The 13,887-nt window shown below is 43.9% G+C and overlaps 1 protein-coding gene across 3 annotated transcripts in view; it reads left to right on the forward strand.

Annotated features, from left to right (window-relative positions):
- Window positions 1-9,792: 9,792 nt before the first annotated feature.
- The window catches only part of CACNA2D1 (calcium voltage-gated channel auxiliary subunit alpha2delta 1), a 390,747-nt gene continuing 386,652 nt past the window's right edge, over window positions 9,793-13,887 (forward strand). For 2 of the 3 annotated variants that reach the window (XR_009959084.1, XM_062581330.1), the window contains exon 1: window positions 9,793-10,279. Coding sequence is in view for 2 of the 3 variants with exons in the window: in XM_062581330.1 (XP_062437314.1) it covers window positions 10,185-10,279 (95 nt within the window). In the remaining variant the exon portion in view is untranslated. The remainder of the gene's footprint in view (window positions 10,280-13,887) is intronic. The other variant, XM_062581317.1, reaches the window with a different exon arrangement.

A 13,887-nucleotide genomic window follows, 5' to 3' on the forward strand; every position in this document is an offset into this window, starting at 1 on the left:
AGGTGTGTAAGCTTACCTACAGCTGCTTTTATTTTGAAAGCTGAATTGGAATTTTTGAGAACTGCCAATTAAAGAATTTAAATAAAACATGAAAAAAAGGAGAGAACCTGTCATCCCTCAGGCTTCATCAGGGAAGGAATATTACAAATATTTATTTATTATTTTATTATTTCTTAAGGGTACCTGGCATAAATTATACCATATGGCCCACTAACTTCTCTCATCAGAAACTATGTGCACACCAGAGATTCAAGTTGATTTTAAATCAATTTTGTGATTGGTGTAAAATGTGTAGAAGACACTAATATCTGCTGGCAGGTATAAATTATTTTATATTATTATATTTAGGACAGACTTAAATGAGGTCTATCCACACCCTCATCAGAAACAGCAAGTTTTTTGCTCCTAAATCAGCATCATGGCCTCAGTGATCTGAGATAATAATCTCTATGGACAGGCAAAACATAATAGATTGGGCCCAGTCCCAGATAAAGGGACCACTTGGCATTTGTAGATTGCCTGTCTACAATACACTCTCTCAATGTACCTAGAGTCACAGAATCACAGAATCAGTAAGGTTGGCAGGGACCTCTGGAGATCATCTAGTCCAACCTCCCTGCTCAGCAGGGTCACCTAGAGCATGGTAGACAGGGTTGCATCCAGGCGGGCCTTGAAGATCTCCAGAGAAGGAGACTCCACAGCCTCTCTGGGCAACCTGTGCCAGGGCTCCGTCACTCTCACAGGGAAGAAATTCCCCCTCACGGTCAGGCAGAACTTCCTGTGCTTCAGTTTCTGCCCATTGCCTCTTGTCCTGTCACAGGGGACAACTGAAAAGAGTTTGTCCCCGTCCCCTTGGCACCCTCCCTTTAGGTGCTTGTACACATTGATCAGATCCCCCCTCAGGCTTCTCTTCCCCAGGCAGAAGAGGCCCAGCTCTTGCAGCCGTTCCTCATAGGGCAGGTGCTCCAGCCCTCTGATCATCCTCGTAGCCCTACGCTGGACTCTCTTCAGTAGCTCCATGTCTCTGTTGTCCTGGGGAGCCCAGAACTGGACACAGTACTCAAGATGAGGCCTCTCCAGGGCTGAGTAGAGGGGCAGGATCACCTCCCTTGACCTGCTGGCAACACAGGTTAATGCAGCCCAGGAAACCATTGGCCTTCCTGGCCACAAGGGCACATTGCTGGCTCATGGTCAACTTGTCATCCACCAGCACCCCCAGGTCCTTCTCTGCAGAGCTGCTCTCCAGAAGGTCAGCCCCCACCTTGTACTGGTGCGTAGGGTTATTTCTCCCTAGGTGCAGGACCCTGCACTTGCCCTTGTTGAACCTCAGAAGGTTCCTCTCCGCCCAACTGTCCAGCCTGTCCAGGTCCCTCTGAATGGCAGCACAGCCCTCAGGTGTGTCAGCCACTCCTCCCAGTTTGGTATCATCAGCAAACTTGCTGAGGAGGCACTCTGTTCCCTCATTCAGGTCACTGATGAAGAAGTTGAACAGGATGGGACCCAGTACTGAGCCCCAGGGGACACCACTAGCCACAGGCCTCCAACTAGACCCCATGCCGCTGATGACTCTCTGAGCTCTGCCTTTTAGCCAGTTCTCAATCCACCTCACTGTCCACTCATCTAACCCATACTTCCTGAGCTTCTCTGGGAGGATGTTGTGGGAGACACTGTCAAAAGCCTTGCTGAAGTCAAGGTACACAACATCCACAGCTCTCCCCTCATCTACCCAGCCAGTCCTTCCATCCTAGAAGGCTATCAGATTGGTTAAGCAGGATTTCCCCTTGGTGAATCCCTGCTGGCTACTCCTGATTGCCTTCTTTTTCTCCATATGTCTGGAGATGACATCCAGAATGAGCTGTTCCATCACCTTTGCAGGGATGCAGGTGAGGCTGACTGGCCTATAGTTGCCTGGGTCCTCCTTCTTGCCCTTCTTGAAGACTGGAGTGACACTGGCTTTCTTCCAGTCCTCAGGCACCTCTCCAGTTCTCCAGGACCTCATCCTTTCCAAGATGTTGGAGAGCAGCCTGCAACAACATCCGCCAGCTCCCTCAGTACCCGTGGGTGCATCCAGTCTGGGCCTGTAGATCTGTGGATGTCTAGCCTGCCCAGAAGGTCTCTAATCCTGTCCTCCTCTACCTGAAGACATACTGAATGTACTTTTTTTCTCCTTTTTCTAAGTCCTACTAAGGCTCCACATTTGCCATCCTTTAAACCTAAAATAAGTGGAAATGAGCACAAAGGTATGTGTAAACAAAACACCTTCCCCTTTCTCCTCTTTTTTATCCTTCTTATTTACCTACACCTCCTTCTTTTCCTCACTAAATTTTCCTCCTCTTTAGTATCTCATTTTTTCCCTTCTCAGTTTCTTTGATTACTTTGTTTCACTTTACTTTTCCCTATTTTTCTCTTTCCCTTCATTGTTTCCAATTTATCTTCTTTTTATGCTATATGGAATTAATGTTTTGAGTTACTTCCCATGCATAGCATTCCTTACCTATGCTCTTTCCTGTTCTTAACTCTTATTTTTCTTCTATTCTCTTTCATTTTGGGGTTTTTTTGGGTTGTTTCTTCCCTGCCCTATGTTCCTTCTGAGTTATTTCAACAGTCATTAATAGTTTACAAGCTGGATCAAATATGGGATTGATCCCACCTATCTCAACCACCTATTTTAGGACAGGATGCTCCTACCTGGAGGTGCTAGTTATGTCCAAATCAATCCTAGATCTCTAGTTTTTGTAGATGTTAAGCCTAAAGGCCCGGGAAGGTCAGTGATCCAACACTGGTTGCGAGCACTGCTCTGAGAAGCATGGTGCCTCCTGCATGTACCTTGTCCAGACTTAGCAGTGCCCAAGTGATTTTTGCTCTCAGCTGGGAGCACAAGTCACCTGCCCAGCAGTCATTTAATTAAATGCACAATACTTAACGGTTGTTACTGAACACGACGAAAGAAAGTTCCCTTCCCTGAAGGGGCTCCTTCCACATCTCTCAGTGTGCAGAATGGAAACAGTGACAGCTATGATCCCTGAAGCAGGGAGCTGGGTACAAATTTCACCTGAGTTTTAGCTCACCCTGCTGAACTTCCAAAAGCAGCGTCTGTGGCTGGCTGGTGTGAGAGCACTTCCCCCCTAGGTGATGATATATTTGGTCTCGCTGTTGAGGGAATACGGAGTATGGGAGCAGTGCTTCTCCTGTTCTGCACAATTTCTAAAGAATCCCAGGAAAAATCAGGAAAAAAAAAAAAAAGATGGTTGTCAGAGCCATGGACAAATGATAACTATTGAGAAGAAAAGGAGAAAAGGGGTTCCAGTTGCTCTGCCAGAGTTCAGGAGATTGGACTGAATTATTTTCCCTGTCACAGGCTCTTTGTGAGACCTTTTAAACTTTCTGTAATATTGTGCTATATCTGCTAGAATTTTCTCCTTATCTCAGCATCATGTAGAAGAGTGTAACAATAATAGCCCAAAGCGGTGTTCAGGTAAGTATTTGAAATAGGTAGACAATAGGCCTATATAGATGTCAAGTAAGAGTCTGTTTACTTACAACAGGCTATTTAGGAAAAAAAAAAAAAAAAAAAAAAAAAAGCTTAAATGGTTATTATTCAACATTTATAAAGTAACAGAACATCTCCGTTTCTACCAGGTCAGTAAAACCTTGCATTAGAAGATTAGTCACAGATCAAAGATGAATACACAATGCAAGGATATTTGTTCGTGCAAGGACAATTCTAGTTCAAGAGCTCTGAGAAACAGGATGAACAAAGTTTTATTGTACAAGAATATTTACAGTTAGAATCTCAGCAAAAACTTCAGAATGCAGCTTTCCCAGTCAACTGGTTAATTAGGTTGGGTAGGTTAACTAGGTATGAGTTAGTGGGGTGACTCCACCTCACCTGGCTGGAAGTGAAGAAGTTATTTGCTATGATTATTCTGACTGTCATTTCAGAAATCCAACTCTCCCTTTCCAACAGGATGATGTACTCTTTCTTAGTGCTAAAAAATTGCAAGATAGAAGATTTCAGGACAGTAGTATTCTCATGTTTAGAAAAGCTTTTACGGGTGTAAGGATGAACACTGCAGGATGAAAATTTGGCTGGGAGAAAATTTGGGAAGAAAATGTGTTATCTAGAAGGTGAAAGAGGAAAAATACATATTTTATAATACTTCTGGTTAGAAAAAAAAATATCTGCTCAGAGATGATGGAAGGGATGGAATAAACCAAGTTAAAATAGACTAGGGGCTGGGAGGAAGATAGACAAGATTATACAATAATACTTTCTCATATAATCCTGCCCCTATATAAAGCATATGTGTTATTTGTATAGACAGTTCTTAAATGTTTTATAATTCTTTACAAGCTCAGAACATACTGTGGTTTAACATTTATAATTGAGGGTTTCCTCCAGCAAGATTACTGGCATTTATGGTTTTCTGTGAATGGTGTCACAACATCAATATATGAGATTTACAATGAACATTTCTATATTACACTGGGGCAAAGTACAGTGATGTTTGAATGAGAAAGATCATTTTGCTTCCAAACTCAAAAGCATAATAATTATAATAATAGCACAAATAGACTGCCTCTCAGAACCAAACTATTATCTCCACTTAGTGCTACAGTGCAGAGGTACCAGGCTCAGTGATAATTGAGTAAACCTTGCATTATGCTGCCTCCTTTAAAGGGATGAAGTTTTATATTTTTGGCACTTCATTTTAAAATAATTTGCTTCCCTCTTCATGGAGAGAGTATTTCTTAAGCTAGGCGCCAAGGTTCAATATTAAACTATCCCAGCGTAATTATTGTTTTAACAGCAGCATCAAAAAAACGTTCACGGTGGGAAAATTCATACTTCCCTGCTCTCATTACTAAAATTAAACCTTTTCCTCAAATCTAACAATAAGAAGAAAAAGTAATGCCACACTTTTAGACCAGATGATAGGGAAAGCTTTGCGACCAAATTCAATACACTTATACAAATGTTGATAAAGAGAGCGAGGAGAACAAAATTCTTTTTTTTTCAGATTTCAGAGTACTGACCAAATTGGATATAGCTCACAAAGTTTTAAATAATATGAAGTGATATCCAATTCAAATATGCAAAACAATTCAGCTCACTTGCAGCGGGCCAGATCCTGCATTCCCATCTGGTACAGACTTCAATAAGAGTTTTTTTTTTTTTTTTTTTTTCCCTGAAAATAGAATTTGAGATCAGGCTGCCTGCACTCTCTAGTCACCCCCGCATGGCTAAACAGAACAAGAGTTATTTCGTATGCTTACCCCTTCCTGCCCTGTACAACACGCACGCATAAAGATGATACTACGTGCCAGGAAGAAAAACGTATTTTGGTACTGCTTTGGCATTGATTAGGACCTTGTCATACTTTTTAATTCACAGTATTTCAGCAAGCCCGCTGTGGATGAAATGATGACATTTGGGGGGGGGGGGGCCTATCCAGTGTAGGACTTGTCACCCCAACCACAAAAGTGAGGTGCACTTAGTGTGTTGAAGATTAGGCTCAGGGGCCGCTGATTCACTGAATCAAGCAATGACCTCCCACCAAAAAACCACCCAACCGAGAGTGCCTCTTGGTCACTGTGCACTGTCCCTGCAAGTGCTGCAATCACTGTATCTGCTAAGCTTTGAACCACCACTGCTTTCCAGAAATTTTATGGCAATGTTGATTACTAGAGGATAAAGTTACACATGAGCAGAAAGCCAGATGAATAAAACTTTTTTTTTTTTTTTAAAAAAAAAAAGGACCACCGAGGTCAGTTTAAAGATTCTCAGGAATTTCAGTAGGTGCAGAACAAACTTTTTGTAAGACCCTTTTCATTATATTAATCTCTGTCAATCAAATGCTCCTTTCCCAGAAAGGTCTCAGTCAGATATGACGGGCAATAAATTTAGAATGAAGTGAAGTAAGAATGAAGAAAGATTTACTTCTGTGGTTTGTCATTCAAGTCCATATTCAAGTACTTAAAAAAGAACATTTGTCAACCATAATATATCTTTTGGAACCTTAACACAGATAAATTATATCAGCAGTGCAATAGTATTGTAAGTAGAAATCAAAGATTTAAAATACTGTAAAATATGACTGTATATGCAATGTAATCATCAAATATTAAAGAATTGGTCACTTAGAAGGTTTTATTGGCTTTTCAAAATTTCATGACGAAATTGGACTTTTTTTCTGGATTACAAGAATATGAGGAAATACCAAGAATCTCAATTCTGCAAGTATTATGTATTAAGTCAACCTTACCTTGCTGTCAAAGCTGGTGGGAAGTCAGTTTGAGTACAATTACTCATATCCATACATGTTAGTAGACATGTTAGAGGTCAGTATTTGTAAACATTATGCAACCTTATTAACTGCCTTGCAAATAAACACTTTTAAGCCATAAATAAATATGTGGAATAAGGAATGAGACAACAGTAAGTAATACATTGCTCCTGAAGTTTCTGCAATCTTTTCTTCTCTGCTTCAAGGTGGTATCGATTTTCTGCATTTCAGACTCAAATAAATGCAAAAATTCAAAAGTCAGTTCCAAGCTTCATGTAATTTTGAAGAAAAACTCATCTGACTCCAGGTTTTCTCAAAGCTGGGCTCAGGTCCAAGCTTACTTGTAAATCTTGCAAAGCTTACAGGCTGAACTTGGGTTGTGTACCAGAGATCTGAGCCTTCCCGTGAGATCCCTAGAAGTAACCCATGCTGTAGTCCACGTTACTGTTCTAGTTCTGGCTGTTCCTAATACCTGAATTACCATGTTTAGAGCTAATCCAGGCATTTCTCCTCCATGTGCAGACATCCTCTCTCATCTTCTTCATCCCAAAGCTTCAGTGAACTCCATGCAGACAGGCACTTTCATCTAAGTGGTGTTCATTGCAGTACCAGTACCTTGCTGAGAGTCTTGTTATTCAATTGAAAATATTTAGCACAGTAATCTTAATACCTCAAGTACTGCTGTATTAAAAACAGTAATGTTTTCTCTTGTATCCTTTTCATATTTCAGCTACCATAACAATGTCTCGGTACTGCTGAAACACTTAAGATCTGGACCTTACTGTAGTGGATGGGGTGCCATCATAGCCATGCATTGCACTGTTGCACCACTAGCCATGTGCTACTATTGTTAAAGTTATTATTAGTAGTAAAGATGGCCCTGAGGAGCTCTATAAATGATGAATGCAGCATCACATATGCAGGCACACAGAAAATTATACTAATGGTGAAGAAATTCTTCCTACGTAACCCTGTACTTCTGGATTTACCAATGGTGTGTGTTACCATTCCCTGATCTTTATTTCCTATGGCTTATGCACAAACAGCATGCGCAAGGGAGGGGAACTCGCTTGCTCTGGCCAGCGCTGGCCACTCACCTGCTGAAACCACCTCCCACCTGGGCTTGCACAGGCGGTCGTGCCCTTTCTCCCTGACCAGCAGATGCAGGCACACTGCAGCGAGAGGAGTGGGGAGCACCTGCTTCCCAGCTTGGTTGGCTATGGCTTGGTAAGCAGCTTGTGGGCCTCCGGGAACCCTGGCACACTGCTGTGCATTGAGCACAAACACCCTCCCGCTGGGTGCCCCACGCAAGCCCTCGCGTCCTAGGTGACTGCGGTGGCCTTGTGGTAGGGAAGGGCAGACGGGAGTATAATGAGATACCACTCCTTATTCTGAACGAGTGGTGTCAGTGTCACTTCCATCTCTGCATGACCCACTGCAAGGCCACAGGAGTGCCAGGACACCACTAACAGAGGAATGTCCACTTTGAGGACCCCAGTGGAGGTGAGGCACAAAACTGGTCTGACTTTCACAGTCCTGCAAGAAGCAGAAGCAGTGGGACCTGCAGAATAGCCATGTTCCTAACTGAAGTGATTCCCTTTAGATACTGGCTAATGCTACCTCTACCCCTAAACAGCATGAGGCCTCCAGGAGTGAGGAGATGCCCTCAGCTATACTCTAAGAAGTGGACTTGCCAGGTTGCTGGGTAACCTCAACTCTTGTGCCTTTCTAGCCTCTTACTTCTGTGCCTCTGTTCCATATTCTGCCTTTGCACATCAAAAGCCTTCCTCCCTCTCTTTTCTGCATACTCTTCTTTCTCCGGTCCTGTACTCCACCCTCCCAAGTCTCTCTCCACCCTGTGGTCTCATCTAAATGATGTCCTATTAGTCACCACTTACACCTTGTGGCTTAGGCGGAGTAATTTGTGCCTTATGCCCATTTCAGAAAGCAGAGGTATGCAGCAGTGACAGCCCAGTATCTCCAGCAGGGCAACCTGATGCAGGCAAATCACGAAGCCTGTGGAGACCTACACGTGCAACAGGACAGGCAGCCTCTGACTGAGCCTGCAGGCTTCAGTACTTTTTCAGAAATTGCTATTTTGGACTCTCCTTCAAACTCTAAAGCCTACATAACTGCAGGTAGGTGGCTAGGTGAAGACACTGGCAGTTCTGCCCACCATCTCCAAACTGCCAGCACCAATCCAGAGTCACTACAGGAGAGTGACTACCCGATTTACAGATTGCAACAGAAATATCGTGTTGGCTTGCAGCCTGGGCAATGTGAACATGTAATTCTCCATTTGTGGAGCTCAGCTTTGGTCCTTCTGTCACCTTTGAAATAGAAATGATAGCACTTTTCGTTTTTACAGAAATAGCTGTGAATTAATGTGCTCAAGATGAGGAGACCCTCAGATACAATAGGAATGGAAACTACACGAATGCTGGGTCAGCCTTTTTATTTCCACCTGTTAGATTAATTGCCAAATATGTAGAAAAAATCATAAAATCAAAATTAACTCTTAACTTTTAATTGCTTTACTAAATAACCAAGTTCTGTCCCCGGATCACTTTCTCCACTCGTACGGACAATATATAGCTGCCGCCGCGATGGGATACGTGCCCGCGGACAAAATAAAGCCTGGGAGAGGAATGTGCGCTCTGAATTTCCAACGGTCGGAAAATACCGCCTGCTATTAGGGGGGGGGTTAGGGCTGCGGTGGCGGCTGGAGCGCGCCCCGGGGCGCCGCCGCCCCGCGCCCGCGGCAGCTCCGCCGGCGGGCGCCGCGCGGGAGGCCGCCTCCGCGCACACCCCCGCGCCGCTCCTAAAAGCGAAAGGGAAGGGAGCGTCGGGTATTTTTTTTGCATGCGTGTATATGTATATAGATACACAAACATACATAGATACGTACGTCCCTGTCTGTGTATTGTGCTCCAGACCGGCGGCACACGGATTCCCTCGCGGTGCGAAGCTGCTGCTTAAAGGGCGGCTGGCGGGGGGATGTGGCGGGGGGGGGGGGGGGGGGGGGGGGAGAGAAGGAGGATTAAAATAAGGCACGAAGCGCATTTAAAAATAACACCCGCGAGGCTCGGAGGTGCGGCACGAAGTCTGGGCGCGGGGCTGCGCGGAGCGGCAGCATGTGGCGGCCGGCGGGAGCGCGGCGCAGCTCCGCGGAGCTCCGCGGGCGCGGCTGCCCGTGCCCGTGCCCGTGCCCGCCTCCCTCCTCCCCCCCCCCGCGGCGGCGGCGGCCCCGCGGAGCTCCGCGGCTGCCTTGCAGGGAGCGCGGCTCGCCCGCCCCCGCGCCCGCCCCCGCGCCGGCTTCGCCCCGCGCCCCCGCCGCTCACCGCAGGGAAGCCGGGAGGAACCTTTCCCCCCCCGCCTCCTTTCCCCAACTCTTCTTTCCTCCTCTCCCTTCAGGAGCCCCCACCCCGCCCGTCTGCCTGCCTGCCTGCCTGCCTGCCTGCCTCCTCCCCTCCCTCCTCCTCCTCCTCCTCTTTCCACTCCGCAATCAGGGGGATAAATCAGGGGAGGACAGGGACGCGCCCGCAGAGTGAGCGGAGATCTGTCACAAAAGTGGCCCCGATGGCGGCGGATCAGGCCCAGCCGGAGCTGCTGCTGGGGTAGCCGAGAGCAGAGTAGCGCTCGCGCTCTCCGCTCCCCCCTCTCCACCCACAGATCTCCATCGTTCCTCCTCCTCCTCCTCCTCCTCCCCACCCCGAGCCGCGCTGCCTCTTCCCCGCGCACCGCCGGGCTGCGCCTGCGAGGGGGTGGGGGGTGGGCTGGGGGAGGCTTTAAAAAACACCGGGGCCCCCCCACCCCCGGCAGTAATTTAATTTAGCGTTATTATTATCACCGCCTCGCCGGCTCGGGGAAGGGGGGAATCGATCTTCGATCAGGAAGATGGCTGCTGGCTGGCTGCTAGTCTTTAGTCTGACACTTTTCCAGTCCCTGGTGATGAACCACTCCTCGGAAGGACCCTTCCCCTCCGCCACCACGTAAGTGGCCGCGGCCGGGCCGGGCCGAGCCGGGCGCGGGGGGCGGCGGCGGCCGGCGAGGGCGGCGCGGCCGGGCGGGAGCGAGCGAGCGAGGGCGGGAGGGAGCGCGGCGGCGGCGGCGAGCAGCCCGAAAGCCGGGAGATAAAGTAAGTCCGCTGCAAAAGTGGCGGCGAGGGGCGAACGGCAGCGTTTCGGCCGCTGTCGAGGGGCGAAGCGGTGCGGGGGCCGCCGGGCGCTGCCCGGTTGGAGGGCGAGTGCCCCGGTCACGGCCTCCGGGGGTGCCGCGGGGCTGAGAGCTGCGCTCCGGCTCTAAATATACCCCGGGCAGCTGGAGCTGGGCTGCCAGGAAAGTTTCGAGTTACACAGAGCCCGCCCCCTCCTCCCACAGAGGTTATTTTACTTTGGCTGGAGTTTTAACGCTATTTCTCGAAAAAAGAAAAAAAAAAAAAAAAAAAAGAAAAAGGAAAAAAAAAAGAGCTTCAGCATTTTTACTTAAAATAACGCACGAAAGAGATTTTCCTGCCTCTCTGAGGCACGCTTGCAAACCAGGCACGACAGCGTTGCTCCGAGTTGTGAATATACGTTTCAGTTCTCTCCTGGCTGGATATATTCCAGTGTACACCGTGAATATTTTGACAGTTTCGGGGTTTGTTTTATGTATGTGTTTCTTCATGTGCTTTTGCGTGTGTGCGCACGCATGAGCAAAAGCAGACCCTTCCTGGCATGCTTAAAGCAACACAACTAAATAACTGTTTTTTTTTCCACGTGCGTAAGGGCTGGCCTTGCAGATCATTACTTACCCAAATCACTTTTGCGAGCTCTGATGAATATTCCTAGTTCAAGCAGCTCTGTGCTTTGCGTGAGAGCAAGATAGAAATCTTTAAAGCACTGCATACTCATTAGCATGAAAGTGTTGCCCAGAGCAGTGCAAGGATCCTACAACGAAAGGCAAGCAAAAAAAAAAAAAAAAAAAAAAAAAAAGAGTAATCTGATATATCATATTTCAGACTCAGCTATAGATTTTTTTTTTTTAAATAAATACCGTATTTTCTTCCTTCCTTCCGTCCTTCTTCTTCACCTTATTTTTTTGGAAGCACTTACATTAGTCCCTGAATCTGGGTTAAAGCTGTCAGTAGGTAACTTTTACGTGGATGACTCACTTTAATGCATTTTACATAAGAAAAACAGTGCTAATAGTAGTCTTTTCAATTGTTTGATGCTAGATATAATTTATTGCCCTTGTTCATTATGTGTACAAGGATGAGTTTACAGCAATTACCAGCAATGTATTTTCCCCAATTAGTACTGCTGGTAGGTTGTTATAATTGGATTCAGTTCTGAGTATCGGTTCCATTATGACTCAAACGGATGCTTGTATGTTAAGTGAAAGACGGGAATACAAAGATATGTGTAAAATAAGTGCTTAATATCTTCTCAGTGAATAAATGTAGACATGAAGTGAAAATCACCTTTAAAAATACTATTCTTGTAATTTGTAGAGATGTGTGATGTGAAAGCAAGAGTGAGAAAATAGGGCTTTTTCTTAAAAAAAAAAAAATCAGTGCTTTTCATGCATTTGACTGTTGCCTATTGAATTCGGAAAGTGTATCATACAAAACTAAGCACACTTTATCCTGTATGTATTTATCTAATTTTAAAAGGGAAGGAAATATGGAACATACCAAAATAAAAAGAAAATTATATAACTTCAATAAGAACTCTAGATCACCTTTTATTTTAACATTACATAGTATTTCTTTAAGATTTCATTGTCCCTTCTATCTGTATTTACTAATTCCATTCCGAATTTACCTTTACTGTCAATCATGACAATAGAAATTATCAACAGGACAACGTATTTTGTAACTGAACTCTAGTAATAAGGTATAGCTATGATTAAGTGATTCAGAATACTGTGTTGTGTTAGTCTGTAGCGTTTCCATTCACGCAATGTGCTTGCTGTTAGTTTTATTTTTTCTTATGATTATTCTGCTGAAATATTGTAGAACCAGTCTGCAGTGCTGTCTGTCTTTCGTAGTAATGTTTCCTCTTGGAAATTAAATCAAACTGCAAAGAAGATTTGGTTCATTTAGGAGACGACACAACAGGTTGATAAAGGGAGAGCTGCTTTGCAAAAAGTAATGATGTAACAGGTGAAACAAAACAATTTTATGTTTCTCTTTCAGCATTTGGTAGTGGTGTTTTCTTTCCTGCTCTAGAACAAAGAGAAGTGACACAAATAGGAGTGCCCTTAATGTGAATGATTTTGTATTTTAAGAATATTAAAAATAGGAAGAAAAACAGACGAAGCGAATGAAAGAGAGAAAGGATGTTAACAGTTGAAGAACCAAAGGTTAGCTGATATTATGTGACTGTCTGCTTTTTTTCCCATTGTTTTCAGTCTATTTTTCTCTTCTATCATTTAGTTAAAAAGTTGATTTGAGGCAGCAGTATTGTCCATGTGTTTTATGAAAAAAAATGTATGTTAAAGGCTATATACTCTATGATTTCATCAGCAACTCATTCATGAAAGATCACTTCCTTCAGTCATCTGTTCCTTGTGCATCAGTAAATATTTTTAACATATGCTTTTCCTAAAACATTCAGAATTCCATATCACTACTAATACAATAGTATATAAGTATGACATATTTTTAGTAAAAAAAATACTGAAGGTTTATGCAATGCTAGTTTGATAGAATCTCATTCATTTGATTGATTTTTAGTTCTTGACAAGGCAGAAAGGTTTTGATATATTTATTCAGCACTACATAGAGAATTTCGAGTGAAGGTGTGTGTTGTATGAAACGTGAGCCTTAATCTTTCATTGAAAACCTGAGAAGGTGATATCATCTCATTTGTTGCTTCCAATGCTGAATACTTTAATGCAAATGTTGAAGCCTTTCTTTAATGAACTATTTAAATATAGTAGTAATTATGTCTTGACCTTTAGCTATAATTTTTAGCCACTGATCAATATATGTTAGAGGTTTAGTTAAACTGTATCATTTTCATTGTATCGGGTATTAGGGATCTATTAGATTTTAGTGTTTTGCAGAATACCGTGCTCTTATTTTTAACTGAAGTATCTGGAGTTGGTATGTTACCAGTGCAGCATTGCAGATACTTTGTACTCGTATGAGAATATTGTTTTACATGGTACTCCTGTTACTACAACTACACTAACGCTAACAGAGTACCCAATTCACTTGTTTCTTCACAACCACACGCACACACACACAAATGCAATTATGTAAATGTGACTTTTGTGATATAGACAGCATAGAACTCTCTTTTATTACTGTTGTTATTTATATTGCACCAAACTAAATAGTCTTGAGGTTAAAAATATGTTGTAATTATTAGGATTACTTTTGACATAGTATATCAGAGCAGTGTTGATATTTTTGCTGAGAATGAGTAACGTGTGATATAAAGATGTACTTAACTGCTTCTGGAGGATAAATCTAGTTGTTCTGATTAAAAAAAAAAAAAAAAATAAAGAAAGTACTTTGATTTTCACAAACTTAGGGCTGAAGTCTTTTAGTATCAATGGTACTGTTCCTGCAGTGACACTATTCTTGATACAACTTAGTCTGTATTTCTTT

This window comes from Rhea pennata, chromosome 1 (genome assembly GCF_028389875.1).
Source record: "Rhea pennata isolate bPtePen1 chromosome 1, bPtePen1.pri, whole genome shotgun sequence".
Lineage (NCBI taxonomy): Eukaryota > Metazoa > Chordata > Aves > Rheiformes > Rheidae > Rhea > Rhea pennata.